The 20,090-nt window shown below is 38.5% G+C and overlaps 6 protein-coding genes and 1 non-coding gene across 13 annotated transcripts in view; 3 read left to right on the top strand and 4 right to left on the bottom strand.

Annotated features, from left to right (window-relative positions):
* The window catches only part of Zasp52 (Z band alternatively spliced PDZ-motif protein 52), a 38,068-nt gene extending 35,146 nt beyond the window's left edge, over positions 1-2,922 (top strand). The window contains exon 17 of the mRNA XM_043414456.1: positions 50-2,922. Within this exon, the coding sequence (XP_043270391.1) occupies positions 50-127 (78 nt within the window). The 3' untranslated portion in view covers positions 128-2,922. The remainder of the gene's footprint in view (positions 1-49) is intronic.
* A 95-nt stretch (positions 2,923-3,017) lies between these two features.
* On the top strand, positions 3,018-9,801 carry LOC122408043 (probable tubulin polyglutamylase TTLL2). Of its 5 annotated transcripts, none has more exons than XM_043414582.1 (8): positions 3,018-3,762; positions 5,875-5,977; positions 7,081-7,209; positions 7,345-7,581; positions 7,740-8,219; positions 8,504-8,785; positions 8,891-9,198; positions 9,563-9,801. In XM_043414582.1, exons 2-8 carry the CDS (start codon positions 5,900-5,902, stop codon positions 9,681-9,683), a joined length of 1,635 nt encoding a protein of 544 aa, XP_043270517.1. In that variant the 5' UTR covers positions 3,018-3,762; positions 5,875-5,899; the 3' UTR covers positions 9,684-9,801. The 5 variants fall into 5 exon arrangements, with proteins under 5 accessions (XP_043270517.1, XP_043270516.1, XP_043270520.1 ...); XM_043414581.1 differs by lacking the exon at positions 3,018-3,762 and adding an exon at positions 3,868-3,984; XM_043414585.1 differs by lacking the exon at positions 3,018-3,762 and adding an exon at positions 3,868-3,984 and having other exon boundaries at positions 8,891-9,062; positions 9,563-9,678.
* A 152-nt stretch (positions 9,802-9,953) lies between these two features.
* Positions 9,954-12,738, bottom strand: RpS4 (ribosomal protein S4). Its single transcript, XM_043414589.1, has 6 exons — positions 12,643-12,738; positions 11,715-11,973; positions 11,326-11,423; positions 10,879-11,050; positions 10,575-10,704; positions 9,954-10,143 (listed from the first exon to the last, which is right to left on the bottom strand). The coding sequence occupies exons 1-6, from the start codon at positions 12,643-12,645 to the stop codon at positions 10,020-10,022; spliced, it is 786 nt and encodes a 261-aa protein (XP_043270524.1). The 5' UTR covers positions 12,646-12,738; the 3' UTR covers positions 9,954-10,019.
* On the bottom strand, positions 11,525-11,661 carry LOC122408615 (small nucleolar RNA SNORA16B/SNORA16A family). The gene has a single exon (XR_006260507.1). It is a non-coding gene; the product is annotated as a small nucleolar RNA SNORA16B/SNORA16A family (small nucleolar RNA).
* Positions 12,739-12,996: 258 nt separating the features above from the next.
* On the bottom strand, positions 12,997-14,648 carry Dera (deoxyribose-phosphate aldolase). The gene is made up of 4 exons (XM_043413742.1): positions 14,233-14,648; positions 13,914-14,070; positions 13,414-13,790; positions 12,997-13,268 (listed from the first exon to the last, which is right to left on the bottom strand). The coding sequence occupies exons 1-4, from the start codon at positions 14,446-14,448 to the stop codon at positions 13,110-13,112; spliced, it is 909 nt and encodes a 302-aa protein (XP_043269677.1). The 5' UTR covers positions 14,449-14,648; the 3' UTR covers positions 12,997-13,109.
* Positions 14,649-14,877: 229 nt separating this feature from the next.
* LOC122407650 (nucleolar protein 9) lies at positions 14,878-17,079 on the top strand. Its single transcript, XM_043413992.1, has one exon. The coding sequence runs from the start codon at positions 15,015-15,017 to the stop codon at positions 16,842-16,844; it is 1,830 nt and encodes a 609-aa protein (XP_043269927.1). The 5' UTR covers positions 14,878-15,014; the 3' UTR covers positions 16,845-17,079.
* nvy (CBFA2/RUNX1 partner transcriptional co-repressor nervy) overlaps positions 17,009-20,090 on the bottom strand; it is a 35,164-nt gene continuing 32,082 nt past the window's right edge. For all 3 annotated transcript variants that reach the window (XM_043413988.1, XM_043413989.1, XM_043413991.1), the window contains 3 exons: positions 19,211-19,842; positions 18,790-19,100; positions 17,009-18,594 (listed from right to left, as the gene is read on the bottom strand). In XM_043413988.1, coding sequence (XP_043269923.1) covers positions 18,346-18,594; positions 18,790-19,100; positions 19,211-19,842 — 1,192 coding nt within the window. In that variant the 3' untranslated portion in view covers positions 17,009-18,345. The remainder of the gene's footprint in view (positions 18,595-18,789; positions 19,101-19,210; positions 19,843-20,090) is intronic.

The raw sequence follows: 20,090 nt of genomic DNA on the forward strand, positions 1-20,090 counted from the left end.
TTAAAAAAACCGCATTTCCCCGAGAAACTTTGAATGATTTTTTTTTCAGATGTGCAAAACGAATCTCGAAGGACAGAGTTTCTACGCGAAGGGCGGTCGTCCCTTCTGCAAGAATCATGCGCGTTAAACAAACCAAATAATCTTTAAGCGAGTACATCGTAGGAGTATGAAAAATTATTTTTAAACAAAATTGTGAAAAATGATGAAACGAAGCGAAGTACTCGAGGGCGTTTTCACCGCGGTTATTATTTATTGTTTATTCATATCCGCGATGCATTGTTGAATCGTACGCTGAAATAAAATTTTCGACTAACCCCGCCTGTAAAAATACGATAAATACGAATTTCGTGGGTGCAAACTATCGAATTAGATTTTACAACAGTTTGTGACAATGGGAAGTGCGCTTTCGTTTAAACAATGATTCAGTTGCAGGCCCAATTACATCATTGTCACGAAGCAACACTCCATATTCATTCACCAAGAAAACCACTGTTACGTCAATCCACGAATATCGTACCCGAATATACATATTCAAATATTTATATACATAAATCGAGCACAATAATTGCTCAACGATTTGTTACTTTAATCACAGTTGTGCAGTCGTATTTTCGCCTTGTCATTCGTAATAATAGCAAAATGCGTATAATTAACCGGGAATATACAACAAACAACAAGTGGTGAGTGTAATTAGCCGAGGAATATCGTTGGGCTCGAATAGCGGCCACGATGAGATCCAATGCCTCGCTTTTAACTATTCTTTTACCACGACGAGTTTGTGCGATATGTTATGGAATGTAAGATCTATGAAAATGTACAGAGTGTTTCAAGAGACCTCGAGACTTGGGGGAGTGAAAAGATCGTGTAATTTCAGGAAGGAAATGTTGAAGAAAAATTTTTCTAGGACGCACGCTCTTTGAGATATTTCCCAAAGTAAGTGTCAACCAATGAGCTGTCGCGTGGGGAGGAAGTTCCGGTGGGGGGGAGTACGCCCCGCCCCGTTGGGCTCGAGCCCGGTCGAGGCGAACGCTTCGGATTGGTCGTTTTATAAATTAGTCAGGATCTCGTGAACGGTGGGTCGTAGAAAAAAATGTGTTGAAAGTTTTCTCTTGAGAATTTTACAATCTTTTCAGTCCCGTGGCTCGAGCTCAGTTTCTGGAGCAGCCTGTGCATTCGTGTACGTATGTATCACGTAAATAAGGGGCAAAGCTTCATCGCGTTCTCGAGGAATCACGCAAAGGTCACCGATGCAATTAGCGATTTCCATTTTCTCTCTCCGTCGTTTAAATGTGCTCGTCCCTAATTAGACGTGTCTCGAACAATATTTCTCCATTCAGATTTTCTGTGCCGACGATGCACGGACGTGGAACTTTGAAAATGGACTTTTAACGTTTCTTTATTTGGCACTTTATTTGGAACAGCTGCCCTCGCTGTTTGTTTATTCTTGCGTGATTCCTCGTGACGTTTGCCTCCAAAGGGATGGGGATGAGAGAAGTTGGTCGAGAGAATAAAAACGTCAGGAAGGAGCTCGCCACTTCCGGACCGTCAGAATCGTCAGAGGAGAAAATTATGAAAGCAAGGAAAAAATGAGTGAAAACGAGCGACGACGACAGAAAAGCCAGAAATTGATCGTAAGTCGACAGAGCAAAAAAATCTATGCACGCGAATACCAATAAAAATACCATTAACGTGTGCAATACCTGAGAAGCATCGAATACACAAACCGAGACGAGGATACTTTCCGAGCATAGATGGCCCAATGCTCATGAGTGAGCACGCGAGCTTAGTATACGTTTTATTCTTACGTATATTGCTTTCGTAATTTATCGGTGCCTCCCACCGAGATATTTGCTGAAAAAAAAAAAAAAAAACAAAACACGAGTTTCAATCGACGTCAATGCCCACCCCTTCCACAACACGAAATAAATTCAATTGCAATATTTTTTATTTCGCATCTAGCATGACATAAAGCACACATATTGCTCCGAAGTATTTCAATTGTCTCGTCGTAACTTAACACCCGTGCGAATGAAGCTCTTAAAACTAGTTTTGAATTTGTTTTCAAAGTTTCTCAATCACCTTTGGATTTTTGGCCAATTTTCGTCTTTGACGTTCTCTTTGAGTTACCCTCCCCTCCTCCACCCTTAAAGAGCGAAAACGCTCGACGAATTTAGCGACATTTTTTTTCTACAAATAATCCAGATACTTCAATTGTTTTACAATATTTTTTGTCATCTTAGAGATTGAAAGACAAAAATTCTGGTAACGAATGAAACAATCTTCAATATTCGATGTTCCGTCATTTTCCTGCAATGCCGAATCCCCATTTTCTCTTATTGCAAAAAAAATCTTTGTGAAACGACAGTTTTTTCGAATTTCATTATCTTTTCGTGGGATTTTCGTCGCGCACGTGCCAAAAAAGTCATAATAATAATGTTAACAACGAAAAGTCAATGAAAAGAGTGAAGAAGGGAAGAATAAAATTTGGCACATTTTGCAGTCTCTGTAAAAACGTATCAAGCCTACTTATAATTTAGGAATTAAGGGATTTTAAGCGTTTACGCAACGATTTATTAATTAAGCTTGTATAGTCTGTAAAACGAACGATTGTCTGACCGAGAGAGCGAGTGAGAGTGAGAAAGGCCGAAATTTAACGAGGATTCTGCACGGTTTAATTGGTCTCTATCGAATAACAAGAAAAAAGGAAATAAAAACGATTTCGTTGAGTTATCCTCAGTTTAATCGAAACCGACCGAACGATCGTACGTTGACGAATCGATTTAATTTTCATCGTAATTACGAAATGCCTCAACGAGCTTTGTCCTTCGAGTTCCCAAAAGAATTTCGGGGCTCCCCATATGTAGCCGTGTTACGTGTTGCTTCGAAAGAATAAAATCATCAAAATAAATCGGTTGATTAAAACGGTGGAGTACAATTTTTTACCTTCTCATCAAATCCCTCGTCAAGTCATCATTCTCACGACTAATTGAATCAAAATAAAGGAGTCTTAAAGATTTAAAGTTGTTATATCAGATTGGAGAAGAATAAGTAATTCGAAATTCTTATTCCCGATCAACTGTTTAACATATTACGTGTTTAATCGAATATTCCTTTTTTGGATTCGTATTGACTCGAAATATATTTCGATAGTTTGCATTTCGAAAATTCGAAACAGGGCATACGGATGTCAAAAGTTCATATTTTCGAATTAAAAATGGAGAGCAGCTGTTGTTTTATGGATCATTTCATGGACCAGAATATAGAGTAGGAAAAAATCGAAAATGCATTTTTCGAGTCTATAAAAATTAGATATGTGGAATAACGAAAAGAAACGAAGACTTTTTGGTGTTTCAGTATTTCAACCTCAGTAATATTCTCGAGATTTCAGCTGTTCGAATTTTTAGTCATTCTAACATTTTATCCCCACCCAAAATTCGAGATTTTTTTCTTAAATTGTTTTTACTACAAAAAGGAAGCAAAGGTAGGCGCAGACAAAAAATAATTAAAGAAAATGCTTAAAAATAAAAAAAAAAAAAAGAGAGTTGCTCGAGGAAAAAAGGTTATTCGCCTTCCGATGTGTCAGAACGATTTGAACAGTCGTAATGCGTGGGCGTACCGAGACGTCACGAAGCTCTATCGGATGAGAGGGAGGAACGTAAACAGTTTTTCGTACTTTTCGTTCGAGGAAGGAAGTGGTTTCCATTCCTCTTGGTAGTTTTGTGTCTCTCCTCATCCGTCTCCTGCTCCCGGTTAGTTTCTCAGGTGAGGGACGATTCGATCGATTTGCCTGTAACCGTAACCTTGCCGCTCTGGACTCGAGAGACTCGCGAGTCTCCACCTCGCTTTAAGGCTTCTCGTACTACCAGTAGTAATAGTAAAACGCGACAGACATAAGGAGAGACTTTTCTACTGCCAAGATAAGAGACGATCAAAAATATATTTTCATTCGATACGAAAAATCGCCAAATCCTCGGGTTTTCGAGTGTGCGTGTATTTGCGTCAAATTTCTCATTTTTTTGCACCAAGTTTGCCGAAAAACTCAAAAGTTTCGTCGAACCTCTAAAAAGTTGGCAAATTATTTTTATCCGTCCTGATACTTACGAAGAAAATTCAGGTTTTTTCGAAAGTGTTTCGATGACCAAGTTCAGTCGTCTTCAAAAAGTCGAAATCCGTATTTTTACCATTTTTTCCACTATTTGAAAAAACTCAGTTCTCTCCAAAAAGCCCAAATTTTCGTTACCACGCTTCGAAATATGTTCACGAAATCTGTCAACTTAACACAGTTTTTAGTATGAAGATTATTTGTGTAAAAAGTGTGTTCGCGTTTTCGATTTTGAGTGCCTTCGTTACTTTTTTTCAATTTGAAGCTTCAGCATGTCCGCACAGTATTTTCCTTCCGGCAAAGTGAAACGAGACGCACTGTTTTCAATCATTATTCATATAAACTCACAATTTTTGTGCCAAAATTAAAAAATCACATAAAATATGGATTTTTTTCAAAAAATCCTTTTGTCTTCTACTTGGAATAGTTTTTCGATCGATTTAGAGAGCAATTTCTTCTGAACGACCTCTTCTCACTGGAATCCCTTTTTTTTACTGGAGTCACCTGCGACAGAAAGAAAAATCGGGCAAATATCAAAATTTAAAAGCACGAAAAAGGGATCTCTCGTTTATCGAGTAAAACTTACGTATACGTCAATGAGGAAATTTTGCACTGGAACAAGGTCATTGCGTGCCTCGTTGCATTTGTTTTGAACTCCGAAGAGTTTGTGCTCCGAAAACTCTCACGTGTAAAAGCCATAACTCTAGAGAATCACATCGTTACTGTCTGTTTTGGAGAAGGAAAATAAAAAACAAAGAAAGGGTAGCAATAAATAATCGGAAATCAGGGACGAATAGAAATTGTTTTTTTCACTTCGTTTGGACTTTAATCAACGAATGAAGCAATAGAAGAAATAGAAAAATCAAAATCGCTCAACAATCGACTAATTTTATTTATAAACACACTCTGGTCGTGAGAACGGATTTGAAAAATGTAAAAGTCACGATTACGAGTTCCCTTGAACATGATCGTGGCCCAGAATACTTACCTTGCCTAACCTTTGAAGACTCGATAGCGTGTCTTCTTTATGACGATAATAATTCGAGATATCGAGACCTATTCATTGTAACCCTCTAGCCTCGTCTGCATATTCGCAGGGTTGCTATCAATAGAATATTTAAAACATTTCCCTTCTAAAATAGAAGCCCCATTCGTCAATCTCACGAGAGGACGAAAAAATTATTGTTGTCGTCGAATTTTTCATGGATTCGAAGCCTCGATTTTGTCTTCATAATCGTTCTTTTTTTTGTATTGTTTTTATTTCTCAATTATTTGAACAATCGTGCAATTTTTCATGAGATTTCGTTCATACATGGGAATAGTAAGAAAAACTACTAATTAGAAACGTAAACGAAGATGTCATTCGAGTGACGAAAGCCACGTGCTCGAGAAGTTTCAAAAGTTAAAAGCGAGGAGTCGTCGAGGGCGTCGGGGAGATCGAAATCGCGTGAAGAACTCGCATAGCTGTGTTGTGTCTCATAATTTGAAGTGAAAGAGAAAGGAGAGAAGGCTTTTATCAAATAAGAGGTGTGCGTGTATCCGCGATATTTGAGACGAAAACGCAAACGTGCATTGACGCTTCAGAATACACTTGTGGCTCGGGATCGAGGGGCGCGACAACGACTCGACGTAAATTCACTTCTGCCAACCCTTTCTCCATCCCCCTCAAGCCTATTTTACTTCCAGTGATAAATTTGCCATTTTTCAATACGAAAATCAAAGTGATCCCTCGAATATTGAGATAACGTCAAATTTTCGAAATTTCTTTACAGAAAATTCGACTATTCGCAGCCTGGAATGGCAGTGAACTATTTCGATGGTCCCTTCGTATTCAGACTGAATGAGAACGGTAGTGGACCGCACCTCCTGATACAAGTGAGCATTTTTTCCCTTCGAATTTAACTGGCTACATTTTTTTTGAACTCATCGACAATTTATGAGTAAATAATGTGCTAAATCTGGATGAAAAATGAATTCTAAGATCTCTCCGAACTTGCGACACGATATTTTGACAGGGAATAATAAATGTTGCTCCAAATGTTTGAAGACAAAAATTCTGGATGATTGCTCTAAAGATATTTTTAACGAGGGATCGCGGAGACGGAATGCTTGGAAAGTATTGACGCAACGTGATAAAGATTTATGCGCTATAAATAGTACGTTAAGTCAAAAGGTAATAAAGAATTATTTATAGAAATAGCAAGTGTGTTAATTCAGGGTTGTAAAAGGGCCATGAAATACTACGAATCTCCAAATAAAAGAGAAAGCGAGAGAGAGAGAGAGAGAGAGTTTGCTGATTCAACATCGAGATTATGACAGGGATGTAAAAGTTGGCCATTCGGTCTTATCACGAAGGCGGAATTAAGCACATTCGTCTTATTTTTCTTTCTTTTGTTTTTGTTTCTTTTGCTCGACCGTTAAAATGCCAGAAAGGTTTTATCCGACCCTTTGCCCCTTGCCGCAAATTATCTCTACGATAATTCGCGATCTCAGGGGCTATTTTGATTGGTGGAACCAAAGTAGGCTACCGTGACACAGCGTTTACCGATTTAATTGTAATTACGTACCTCGACAACGACGTACATGCTTAATGCCCTAATGACACGACAAATAAAATCAAGGATGCTCTGCTCCACTTTTGCAAACTTGCCCCAACTCTTCGCATTTCTTGTTCTCTCCCCTTTACTGTTTTTCACTCACTCTCATTATTCAATCGATTCCAATTCTGACGACTGACGACAGAAATATTCTGAAAATACTCAATCTTCCGACGGTCCGAAACAATTTTCGATGACGTTTACAAGCTTTCAAGGAATTTAATGAGTCTCGAAATTTCCAACATTCTGTTCATTCATTTCAGTCATTATTCTTGACTCCTGAATTCCCTTCTTCACTCTTAATCCAAGAAAAAAAAATTCTGTATGTTTTTTGTTGATTTTCTAATTGTAGAGTGATTTAAACCCCAATTTCGTTCCAAGGTTTGCACGGAACGAGGCTGGCGCGAATACACCGGTGAAAATAACGCTTTCAATAAAGATTGTTGGAACTTGTGGTGGAGATCGGGTGGATTTCCATCTTCCCATTACAAAAGTTTGCTTCCCTGGCAGGTATTTCGAGTTTCCTACAAAAATAAATATTCCTCTGTTCAATTAAATGTGCAGGAATTTTCTCCAAATAGCCAAGTTTTAAACAATCGAGAGGACCGAGTGAACTGGTAGCATGAATATTAACGAACTGTGCAGTTTATCAACAGAATACCGAAAGGAAGCTCGATATGCAGAAAGGACAATCTCGTGAGACATCTCAAGTGCATGAAAAAAGTTTACGGCTCGATTTACGACATTAGTCCACTCGGCTATAATTTGCCCTCGGAATATACGAAGCTCGCAGCAGATTGCAGTCGCTTTGAAAAGGACGAGAGAGTTTGGATCTGCAAACCAGTCGGACAGAGCCAGGGACGAGGCATTTTTCTTTTCAGGGTGAGTCTTAGCGAGGATGAACGAAGTGAAACTGTCGAATGACCGAATAGGAATTTTTCCAGTTCATTGATTTCGGATAAATTTTCTAGAAACGACGAGAAAAAACGATTTTTTAAATCCAATTCCACGTTACCTTTGGGTTTTGTTTTTCGTAATAGAAATTGAGCGATCTCTCTTACGACAACGTCTCGGTAGTCCAAAGATACATAGAAAAGCCTCTTCTGATCGGCGGCTACAAGTTCGATCTCCGTCTCTACGTGTGCGTGCCGTCGTACAGGCCCTTAACGATATATTTGTACAAGGAGGGTCTGGCCCGCTTCGCCACGGAGAAGTTCTCTCTAGACAGCTTGGACGACCCGTTTCGTCATTTGACCAATTTCGCCCTCAACAAATTGGGACCAGGATACTCGAGAAAAAAAGAGCGTATAGGCGCCGGCTGCAAATGGAGTTTTCGCCAGCTCCGGCGATACTTGGAACAGTCGAGACAGCACGATTGGTTCATGTGGCAGAGAATCGCTTGTCTCGTTAGCTTAACCATCCTCAGTCAAACTGCCGGTGTACCAAAGTCTTCTAACTGCTTCGAATTCTTCGGGTTTGACGTACTCATTGACGAAAATCTCAAACCGTGGCTGTTGGAGGTAATTTCAATTAGTCATCGATTTCAATAAAATCATTTTAATGCCATTGACACTCGAATTTAATTTATTTTACTCAATTTCAATTGAAATGAAATTCATTAAGTGCTCAATTCAATCGATCGTACAAAGTTAAAGTGAACTCGAACTTTATTCGTTTTATATCCAATTCCATTTGCATTAAAAATTCTGATGAATTAAGGTTTGACTGGAATCGTCATCTGCATAAAACTTGGAAATTATGAAAATTAAACCTGAGGATGATCTTTAGTATATTATTGAATAAGGTGAACGTGAGTCCAGCCCTGGGCAACGACTGCGAAGTCGACTCCGAGGTGAAGAAGCCTTTGCTTCACGATCTTTTCGACCTTCTCGGACTTCCGGTTTGCAACACCGGCCTCTCGTTATTCAAGATTTGGACATCAGGCGGTCCAATAGCCACTGACAATGAGAACGACGAGACTTTCTGCAATTCGAAGTTCTTTCAAGCCCGATGCTCCAAAAGGAGGTGTCGAGTCAATTCCGATTCGGTGACCCTCGTCGACGTTTGTCCAGGCACACGAGAAATGGTGAGAAAATGATTCATTTCGAAAAATAAAGAGAAATCTCAAATTTTTCTTTTCAGAAAAATGGAATTAGTTTTTCTGGGCGTGACTTTTTTTCATGATTTTCAGTTACGCCATTCAACAACCGAAGATTGCAACACTCCCTGTTCTCGTTACAATCCCTTATTCGCAGAAAAAGCCTTTCGCCGGGGTTTCAGTGGGACCACAAAAAACAACGATCATCCAAGCACCCTTGTTTGGGACAACGGAAAAGATTGGCGCAATCCAAGCACCCGAGAAGGTGGTTGGATCAGAATATATCCATTTGTCACTCACGAGTTGTCAGAAACAAGCGAATTTTCACAAACACCTGTTCATCCAACAGGGCCTCGAGGGGCCGAAAAGGAAATTAAGAACAGCGTTCTTTGCATACAAAAGTAAGCCCTTCGTTCCCTTCAACCAATTACGAAAATCAGTCGGGCCGATAGAGCTCCAATTTATTCAAATAACAATTCGAAATTTAATTTTCATCATTCTTCGGTAGTATAGTGGCAAGTATCCTCTAATTTATTCGAATGTAGACCCTACAATGAAGTCGAAAAACAATCTTAATTTTCTCTTTGGCACGTAATGGCTCTGGCATTCGTCCAATAGTTTAATCATACGTCACACTCTTTTCGTTTTTTTCGTAACCAGGAAAATAGTAGTAAAGTCGTGTTTGTTTAAGATTTGATAATAGAAGCGCTATAAAACGAGAAAGTTTTTGAAAAATGAAAAAAAATTCAAATTTTGTTGTTTCAGATTCGTAAAAGTAGCAAAAGACGTTCATCGCGAATTCGGGGAGCACGGGGACGATCGTTGCAACGAAATATTGAGGCGAGCTTTCGGTTTGAGCACGGAAATATGGCTGCCAGAAAAATGACACCAAATAATAAATATGTACATTTTCATATCAGTTTAAGACTTTTGTCGCATAGTTTTATGATTTTTTTCCTTTATTCTTTTCCCAAGTAAAGAGTGTGTAACTACCAAAGTTTGGAATGTTCGATATTTTTCGAATGATGCTAGAATTTTCGATTCTCTTTTCAATTATTGAGTTATAAAAAAAAATCACAATTTTAAATATTGAGATAGGATTAAGAGGAAGAAAAATCGGGACTTACAATAATTCCTCCAAAACAATTTCTCGCTCTTTTAGATTTTCGCACGAATGTTTTATTTCTTTCTTTTTTTCTTCGTTATTACATCGGTAACGAACTTAGACTCCCTTAGCCGCCAATCTCTTGTCACGCTCTTCAGCGATCGAGAGCTTGACACCCTTGCCTCGTGGCAAACTGACGTACGCCTTTGTTCCCTTGCCGATTATGAAGACGTTGTTCAATCTAAATTTTACAAAAGGAACAAAAATTAGTCAGGGAACAAATTTTTCGAAAAAAAAAGCCTAAAAATATTGAATTTTTTTCAATTTCTTATGAAATTTGTCTTTAAAATAAATTATGCAAATAACAGAGTTGAGAAGAAATCAGATGAGAAATTTCTTTCTCAAGGAATTAAAACATTCAATTATACGTAATTTCTTTGAAATTGTGCTCTCCTTGGGTAGTACGAAAAGACCATTGTTTGGGTCAGTTAGTGACCTTTGAGAAGAGGTTTCTTTAATCTCGGCCAAGTTTTGACTCCGTCGAGCTTTCGAGAGCTTTACGACACAGCTTCGATAATGGCCAATGAATGACGTGTTCAAAATTATTCGAAAAATGTAGATAAGATAGAACAATGAAGAAACAATTTAAATGAATGTAACGAAACACTTTACCTGGTCGCAAAAGTGTGACCTTCGGAATCCTTGATGTGACAAATGTCAAAGGATCCTGGATGGCGCTCGCGGCTCACAACATTACCAACACGTCCCAAATTCCTTCCTCCAGTGATCATGCAAAGATTACCTGAGGATTTTCAATGTAACACAATTTATTAATTATTCAAATTAAAAATAAAATCTTCGATCTACTGCCAATTTAGATTTCATTGCTATTCTCAACAATTTTCATGTTTTAGAAACATAATTCCATGAACTCGAGTATTTTATGTTCATCTTTCAATCTTAAAACGAAACTCACCAGAGTCAAAACGGATCGAATCGATGATTTTGCCGGTGGCAATATCAAGCTGGATTGTGTCGTTGACTTTTATTACAGGATCCGGATAGCGGATGGTCCTTCCGTCGTGTGTGACCAAGAATGGGATTCCCTTGGGTCCGGTCTGTACACGCTTCACTTTGCAAAGCTTGTACTGAAATAATTTTTTATCCATAAGTTTTACAGATTCGATTGTTCAAAATATATGAATTGAAACGAGCTGAAATAGCATTCAATTATAAAAATATACATTGGAATAGTTCGTTTATCTCTTTTCCTTTTTCTTTCTTTAACAATTACACATTTTGAAAAACAAAGTATTTATCCTGGTAACTGAAAGCAGAACTGTGAAAAGAAATTTTCGTCTATTCTACATTGAATCAAAGTTGCAAGGTTTTAGAATTTGAGTTCCAGAGTTATTTTATTTACTTTGGCTTCCTCTGCGGAAATCCTGTGAATGGTGAAACGTCCCTTGACATCATAGATCAGACGGAAGAATTCGCCAGTTTTTTCAATGGTAATAACATCTGCAACAATCGAAGACATGCATAAACACATGATCGTGAAACAAAAAAAACTTTGGAAATGTTAGAATCATATTTTTATAACTTTCAGGAAATATAATTATTTTTATATCCTCCTTGGGTAGTACAGAAAGAATACGAAATTCAGTCAGTGACCTTTATAGAAGGAAAATTGATCTTGGCCCATTTTTGACTGAAATAATTTCGGAAAAGAAATTTCCCAGCTTCGATAAGGCCCAAATATAAACTTTTTAACTGTAAACAATATATTTGGAAATATTGAATTTTATGTACCCATAAAACCAGCTGGATAGTTGGGGTCAGTACGGATTCTGCCGTCGACCTTGATCAAACGTTGCATGACGATTTTGGTGACCTCAGAATTGGTCAGGGCATATTTCAGTCTATTACGTAGGAAAATGACCAATGGCAAGGACTCCCGAAGCTTGTGTGGTCCGGAGGATGGTCTTGGGGCATAAACACCCCCCAATTTTCCCAACATCCATGCCTTTGGCGCATTTAGACGCTTCAGATGCTTTTTGGGTCCTCGAGCCTAATCGTAAAACACAAACACAGTAAACTATTGAAAACTTCCAGAATACAATTTAAGCAGTTTCTAGAGTGTTTTAAGAGCTAAGCTTCAACAGGTTTCACGATCGTCGATTTCAATGGAAAACACATCATTTGTTTATGACCATGAATTTTTCATCGGAATAAAGTGTAATTCCTGAGCTTTTCCAATTCTAGATTGTAACAATGAAATCAAATGCAAAAACTATCAAAATGCTCGTGGTATGAAGGAATGCGAAGAAATTCGAAACTTGCTGATAAGCATAGGTACTTTGTAGTGGAAACGAGGTTAAGTTTGCGCGCGTCTAATTTTTGAGGTTATGTCAAAAAGACCAAAAAATTTGAAAGAATATCAAAATCTTATTTCTCTACATCTTCTACACTCAATTAATCATTTAAGGGAACTTTTCGGCAATTGAACATTGACAAATACACGATTCAACGTCAATTCCCGTAGCCACGAGAACAAAAAAATTCACGTTCGAATAGAATCAAATTTATCATAAAAAGATCTCGCATTTACACTCAATACACAGTTAATATAACACTTTAATATTTCCACTGGATTTTTCACAGATCAACGAAACTCAAAAATAATTGTAAATAAACGATTAAAACGGATTACTTCGTTGTTGACGCGAAACAAACTTACCATCTTGGTTTTCTGAGCGGAAAAGACCTCACGAGGACCGGGTCATCACACGAGAAAGAGACCAACCACTGCGCCATCTCTAACGTTCGTAGCGCCTTCAGCCCGTAACTATAAAACCGGAAGTCAATATTTTGAACATAGAAAATGGGCAAAGATTTGCTTATTGACTGTAAATCGTGCTCTAATAATATTCGTATGTGAAAATAGATCGTCAAATTATTATTTGCACATGGAAAAAATGTAATGTGTAAATTGATACGAAAATACGTTTTTTTGAATTCCCCTATGGGTTCTTTCGATAAAATTTTCATAATTTTTGTTTTATAATTTACAATTAAATGGCATACACATCTATAAATAAAATATCAATTTTTTATTTGATCGTAAAAAAGTACAGAACGTGAAAAATTGTAGCAGCAAAATTAATTCCAAAATTCAAACGTATTTACAAGCATATAAAAGTATATTTATTTGATTGCTTTCACAATGTCGTCTAGCAAACTCGAGGCTCCGATACGAAACAAATCTTCTTTTAACCACAAATGTCCCAGTTGATCTTGCACCAATACTAACCATTGCAGGGCCTCTATCACGGTCTTTATACCGCCAGCAGGTTTAAATCCAACCTAAACATAATTACGCATTCTTATAATGGAAAACTATTTCAAAATTAATATTCATTTGTAAGGATCCGAACAAAATTAATTAATTAAAATGAAAATGAAACCTAAATAAACGTAATAATTTATCAATAAATAGAAACTTCGTCACCTTTCTTTTTTCCTGTCTATAATAATTTCTGATTGCACGACACATGACTATTCCCACAGGTAAAGTTGCATTGACTGCCTCTTTTCCTGTTGACGTTTTAATAAAATCTGAGCCCGCGTACATCGCAATCATAGAAGCGATGTAAACGTCCGTGAGACTGGGCAATTCACCGACAGACAATATTGTTTTCATGCAAGTTTCACCACAGGCTCTTCTCATGGCTTTCAACTCGCTGTAAAGATCTTCCCAACGATGAGCCAGAACCAAAGATCTGTCTATCACCACATCAATTTCGTCTGCCCCTTCCAACACTGCAAATTCGATTTCAGCCAATCGTGAGACTAGCGGATATTGTCCTGTAGGAAAGCCCGCTGCAACTGTTGACCAGATTTGCAGTTTTGTTTTATTGGAAAAACACAAGACTTGTTATAAAAAATTGTTGAATCAATGGGAAACAAAAAATCAAGGAATGACATTGATAAAGAGTATTGTAAACTCACCACTGGCAACTTTGATACCATCTTCATAGCAAGGTACATTGCTTTCCAATACTTTTAACGCATCAATTGCAAATTTTATTTTTGTCGGATAAACACAGATTGCCGCAGTATGTATTGGTTTGGGCCACTCAAAAGGTAATTTTATAGGTTTGACAGCCTGGAAAAAATGTTCATGAAAATTGTAAAGTGTGCTGAAACTAACGAAGCTAAGGAATAACGATTGACAGTTAATAAAAAATCATAACTTCACGAAAAAATTATAAACAATTGCGATACTAATAAAAAAATGCTTGAAAAATTGTCAGTTGACATTTCCTACCTTCATGCACAGTGTTTTAACATTCGTTTCTGTATCATCCCCCCCTAAAGTTGTTAAATCGATGCACGTTATTGCTTTCAAGAGCCAAGCAATTTTGTTATCCCCTTGAATCGTGCTGGCTCTGTAAACAATTTGCTTGACAATATTGTTCACTGCAGGTTCGTCTATGAAAACATTACTCCAACGGGACTCGTGTAAATCGGACAGTTTTTCCATTTTCGTGGCTTTTTAAATTTAATTTCGAGTTCTAAAAAACTTTACGTAGCTTAATTCATTTATTATACACCAGCATTGACTGGAGGAAAAATGATTTTGAGTAATAATCTTGACGAGGGGTCAATGGAATCGGATGATAAAACCAATATCAATATATCACATATTTATGTATACAGTTATACAAAATCACGAGACTCCTGCTTCTCGTAAAAATACGAGTTTGTCAACAAAGTCACATCAGAGATGAAGCAGACACCTTTTTTGCCTGTGGCCACATATATAGGGTACTTTCGACTTGGGCGCGATTTGTGTTTCACGCATATTTTTTAATGCCGTTTACTATTCGATGGTAGAAATCTCTGTTTTATCGATCTGACCAGTTGTTATGTTTGGGTTTTTTTTGGTCACTGCATGAGAGATGAGAGCGACAGAGTGACAATGTGCTCCGAATCATCGGCACACGTGCATGAGATTTGAGATTTCTAGTTTCTAGGTTAAGTAGTGTTCCAAAGAAATTTGGAGAGAATAGCGAATGAACAATAACTGGGTGCGAAAATTGTAAAAAAATGTCGGAAAGTGCGGAAATAAGTGGTGTAAAGAGTGTGAAGCGTAAAAAGAAAAGATCATCGATGCAAATGGCCAAAAAATATGCGCGTAGAAGTGAACGTGGACATGGTACTGAGCTAGATTCGGAGACGTATCAATACATGGTGAGAATATTAGAAATGTTGCGTCAAGATTTCAATGATCCTGAAGAAAAACTAAACTTTGTGAATAATGTTTATGAACAAACGATCGGTCGTGAAATAGAGTACGCGCGAAATCAAGTTGGTTCGAGAGTTTTAGATTCTCTCTTGAAATACGCAAATTACGAAGCAATAAAGAGACTCTCAGACGCTTTGAGTGAATCATTGCGACCGATTTGTAGCGACAGATTCGCCAGTCATGTTCTGGAAGAAATCATTAAAGTCTGTGCCGCTCGTGGTAATCCGAACGAACATAATTTGAATAATGATTCTGAAAAAATTCACGTTCCAGTTGAGAAAGACGAAGTAGAAAAATATAACGAAATTGCGTTGAAATTGTGCCGGTACGTTGTCAACAATTTCGAGGAATTCGTCTGGGACACTTATGCCAATCACGTTTTGCGAACAGTCCTTGAATGTCTAGGAGGCGTTTTTGAGGTGACCAAAGATTGCGGCAACAAAAAATCGACTACGAACTATACAAATCGGAGATCGGTCAACCAAAACTTTACAGATTTGTTGGTCGATGCTGCCAATAGATTACTCAATTGGCCTCAGTTCCTGGAGTTTGGTAAAGACGAATTAACTTCGGCCTTGACTCAAACCTTGCTCCACACACTCAAACCAATCGACTCGAAACTGAGCTCCAAAATTGTTAAAAAAATCTGTGAAGCTTTTACTGAAAACAGCCCTGAACAACTATCCACAATATTTCATGAGGACTCTTCCGAAAGGCTGCTAGAAGTCTGCCTTGCCGTTGCTAAGTCTAAAACCTTCGATTGGCTTCACAAGAGATTTTTTGTTGGCCGTCTCAAAGAGTTGAGTCTCATGTCAGGAGGAAATTTTGCTGTTCAGCGTTTATTGGATAACTGCCACTCCAAGGAAACTTTTGAAGAGATTTTTGATGAATTAACACCCCATTTGGGTTCTATTCTAGAAAGAAAAAATACAGGGATTGTTGCCAGCTTGGCTAATGCTTGTGAGAGGCTACAATGTCGTCAGGGTCCTTTTGTTAGCAGTATTTCAAAAACTTTGAACTGTGAAGAAGCCGAAAAACAATCTAAAATCGTTCCAGCAGTAGCTGCGCTTCAGAGCAGTGAAAAAATCCAAGAAAGCAGCGAAACTCATGATTCCAAGCTGGAGATAAATCTTCACGGGAGTATAGCTCTTCAAGCAATGCTGCGCTTCAACAAGCCCATAAAAATTGTCAACTCTCTGCTCGCCATGAAGCCCGAAGATGTAGTTGAGTTATTCAGCAATCCTAAGGGCAGTAGAATTTTAGATGCTTTCATGGAAAGTAAATTCATCGGAGAAAAAAGTCGTGAAAAATTGGCAAAGAGTCTCCAGGGTCATTGGGTCGATTTAGCCAAAGGAATACACGGTTCTCGTTGCCTTGAGAAGATTTGGTCATGGTCGAAAAGCAATCAGAGACATTGGATCATGGAGGAACTTGCCAGAGCCGGTGAATCCTTAAATTCTACTAAAACTGGCAAAATTATTTCTGCCAAATTAAACGTGCCTCTTTACGCAAGAAATAAGAAAGACTGGTCTGACGCTCAGGGCAAAGAGGCAAAAACGAAAGCTCTCTTCGCTGACATCATTGGAGACCTTGGTTCGAAAAACAAAAATGAAAAAATTCCAAAAATATAAGTCTTCTCCGCACAAGATACATATTTTTTCTGTAACAATGTTATTTTGTACGAATATCTTTCTCCACTGTACATAGAAAAATATGATTAAACTTTTGAACTCACATGCCACTCCAACTCTTAAAAATTCCCATAAAAATAGCTTGAAGAAATGAAAAACTTTAATTTCGGTTCTTTTACGATATAGAATAATATATGTATTTCATTAATTCTTAAATACATTTCCTTTTTTCATATTCCTTTGTTTTCTCATTCGCCGGAGGTCTTCACAGTGAGAACGCTCGAGGGTAGATTACGTTAATTATAACATGGTACTCTATTCTAGATTTTTGAGCAAAGTTCCCTAACACGAAATTGCCTCGAGTTAAATGCGAACAAAGAGTTCGCGACGTTCCAACTTCTCTTTCCCATTTCACTCTCCCTCGCTCTCTCCTTTCTCTTTCTGACTAGAGATTCTATGTTTGAATAAAAAAAAAATTCTTTGAGAGCGTTTGATTCATAACTGTGGAAAGTTCAGAAGTTTTTTTTTATTAAAACAAAATAAATTCATGCTTTTCAAAAGCTGTTTTTTTTTTTCGACTCGAAGCAATTCATTTTTGGTGCGCAAATCATTGAATTTTTACATTTTCGAATTACGACAATGGAAAATCATCCATTTATTAACTAGCTTTCATAAATTCGATTATGTAGAACCAAACGATCTTAACGATTCGCATACGAGGATTGAATAAAGATAGAGTTTAAGTTCGGCCTATCAATTGACTAGTATAACACTGGATAAGGCTATTTTTTTTATCTTCCTCACCTTACGGAAACAGTTTTTTTTACGGAATATCGACGACTGATAAAATTAATTAAAGTGCCATTTCGTATATATAATTCTTAATGTGAGTGTATGTGTGTGCGTAAACGTGCAAAATGTGCAATTCCTTTGAAGGAAATTTTGGAATTGAGATCGTATCGAAAAACTCTTTGAATTTTGTGAATTTCCATTTTGTAATATTTGAATTTTTATCGAGAAAATTCGTTTTTCAATATCGAAGGAAAAGTTATGAAATGAAATAACAATTTTTCTGTCAAAATGAGCACGAAAATGATAAGAATTTTGATAACTCTTTGCTTTCTGATTGTAAAATCCACGAAAAGCAATTGACACGATCCCAGTTCATGAAAATCGAATGAATTCGATGGTGCATCGTTTATCTCGTTAAAATCTAACACCGCTATTCTTTAAATCGTTTTTTTTTTGTAATCGTACATTTTTCAAGAGTTGTTAAAGTCGTTAAGCACACGCTAACGGATACACGATTAAGCGTTAAAATTTGAATAATTCGTGATCGAGGATGGGGAGAGGGAGAAAAAAATGTTTCTACTAATAATAATAAATAATGATAATAATCCGGCGGTAATGCAATTGAGTTTTTGGTACTTTGCCAGAGACGAATCCTGCTTTTTTATCGATTCCGGGGAATCGCGTTTCTCGTGTTGGTCTATTAAATATTTCATTTGGCAACGGTCGCTGCACTCGTGGCGTTGTTTTCATTGTCTTTCGAATTAGCCGCGACGGTGAGGTTTCTCGTTGGACTTTGGGAGGACGAACGCCTTGGACGTTCTCGCGACGGACTGCTGTTACAGGTCGCATGATGACCTCCGGCTTCCCAGTCACGATGTTGACAAAAAGAGCCGCAATATCGAGCAACACCGCAGCCCCCGCAAGTCTCGAGTGCTGTTCGTCCGCAATTCCAGCAGCCCTACATTTCCATTATTTTTAAACGTTATTTATGTCGATTCGAATCCATTTCAATGAATTTCTTCACTTTTTCGTTTTCTTTTCAGTTGGAAAACGTAGAAATTTGTCCGTGGGTTTCAACAGCAACGCATGGCGTTGGGAAAAATCGGAAAATGTTGGAAACTGCGACAAAAATTGTTTTCTGACGACGACTCACCGATCCAACGACACTAGCCAAGTGCCCCACGTCCTTTTCCTCGTCCGGAGCTCCGGCAGGCCCCGACGTCGTCGTGGGTGTACCGGAACTTCCGGTTCTACCGGTAGCTTCCTGATTGTTCGGATTAATATGTGCAGCGACGCGTATAAAAGAGGTTTGCCTCAGAGCAGCATGGTTCCGATGGGGAAGAGGAAGGTCGAGAAGTCGATGAACTCGTAGTCTTTCATTGGCTCGAGATTCGGCGACCGCAACGGCAACGGCGCGTTGAACTTCGGCCACCGCTGCTCGTTTGACCTCTTGCACAGCTTCTTCTGTAAAAATCAACTTTATATTTACCTCGAAATAAAAGAAAACAATCAAAGAAAGAGTTTGTTTGTTTGGAAAAAGGGCGAAAGTAATAACGCCGGATTAAGCAGCTCACCGGCTCTTCTTTTGACTTCAGCAACGCGGTCCTCAGTCGCCCGGATTGTTTGAGCGACGATTTCTCCGGAGAGTCGTTTCAAATTACCAGCATCACGATCCCCCGTTGAAGATTCAACGTGTGCACCGTTGCTCGAAGTGGGATTGCCGTTGCTAGCACCATTTTGTGCCCCAACCGCGGCCCCGGGGGTCAACGGCGGCGCGGTAGCGGCCGGGCTGGGTGACCCGCGTCGTTGAAGTATCGCCAACGCTCGTTTGGTCTTCTCGACCATGCCGAGGATGCAGTTGAGCATCACGTGAATGTTTTTCCACTCGTCGTCGAGGCTCGCACCGTTTTGCATTTGTCCACCAGCCCCAACGTGTCCCAGCTGCTGTTGCTGATGAGGCAATTGAGGCGGCCCGAAAGACGTCAACTGATTTACCTGCACGAGCCCTGGCGGCACGGGACTCGGCCCGTGCGAATGACTCTGCGAGTGAGATTGCAGCGTTCCACTTGACGAGTGAAGAGGGTACCAGCAGTAAGAATCCCCTGGCTGCTGTTGCTGTTGGTGGCTCGAATGATGATTCCATGGATTCGATGACCTTTTCCCGTAAATCGGACCCTCGTCGAGAGAACCGCCATTCTCGAAATATCTGCAAATAAATACAACTTTTAGTTTTTCTGCATGTCAAAGAATCGGTAAAAATTTACTCCCGGGGGCTTAGAATGCTCTTAGAAATGTCTGTGTCGTTTTGGAGCAGTTTTCAACGAGACCCAACGATTATTCTATCGAAAAAGTGGTGGAACATCAACACGGTTGAACAAAAAGTAAATTTTTCGCAAAATCAAGTTTGACTAATTGAAATAATTATCCCGAGGCTGGTTCGATTTATCGTTCGAC

This window comes from Venturia canescens, chromosome 3 (assembly GCF_019457755.1).
Source record: "Venturia canescens isolate UGA chromosome 3, ASM1945775v1, whole genome shotgun sequence".
NCBI lineage: Eukaryota > Metazoa > Arthropoda > Insecta > Hymenoptera > Ichneumonidae > Venturia > Venturia canescens.

Excerpts from the sequence above, each read along its gene's own strand:
- LOC122407650 (XM_043413992.1), top strand. The coding sequence starts at position 15,015 with ATGTCGGAAAGTGCGGAAATAAGTGGTGTAAAGAGTGTGAAGCGTAAA.
- RpS4 (XM_043414589.1), bottom strand. Across the intron at positions 10,705-10,878 it reads TTCGATCCGTTTTGACTCTG|GTAATCTTTGCATGATCACT; the intron begins GTGAGTTTCGTT and ends GAAAATCCTCAG. Across the intron at positions 10,144-10,574 it reads GGTCACACTTTTGCGACCAG|ATTGAACAACGTCTTCATAA; the intron begins GTAAAGTGTTTC and ends TGTAAAATTTAG.
- LOC122408043 (XM_043414582.1), top strand. The coding sequence starts at position 5,900 with ATGGCAGTGAACTATTTCGATGGTCCCTTCGTATTCAGACTGAATGAG. Across the intron at positions 7,582-7,739 it reads GAGGCATTTTTCTTTTCAGG|AAATTGAGCGATCTCTCTTA; the intron begins GTGAGTCTTAGC and ends TTTTCGTAATAG. Across the intron at positions 8,786-8,890 it reads GTCCAGGCACACGAGAAATG|TTACGCCATTCAACAACCGA; the intron begins GTGAGAAAATGA and ends CATGATTTTCAG.
- Dera (XM_043413742.1), bottom strand. The coding sequence starts at position 14,448 with ATGGAAAAACTGTCCGATTTACACGAGTCCCGTTGGAGTAATGTTTTC. Across the intron at positions 14,071-14,232 it reads TTAAAACACTGTGCATGAAG|GCTGTCAAACCTATAAAATT; the intron begins GTAGGAAATGTC and ends CATTTTTTCCAG. Across the intron at positions 13,269-13,413 it reads ATAGACAGGAAAAAAGAAAG|GTTGGATTTAAACCTGCTGG; the intron begins GTGACGAAGTTT and ends AATTATGTTTAG.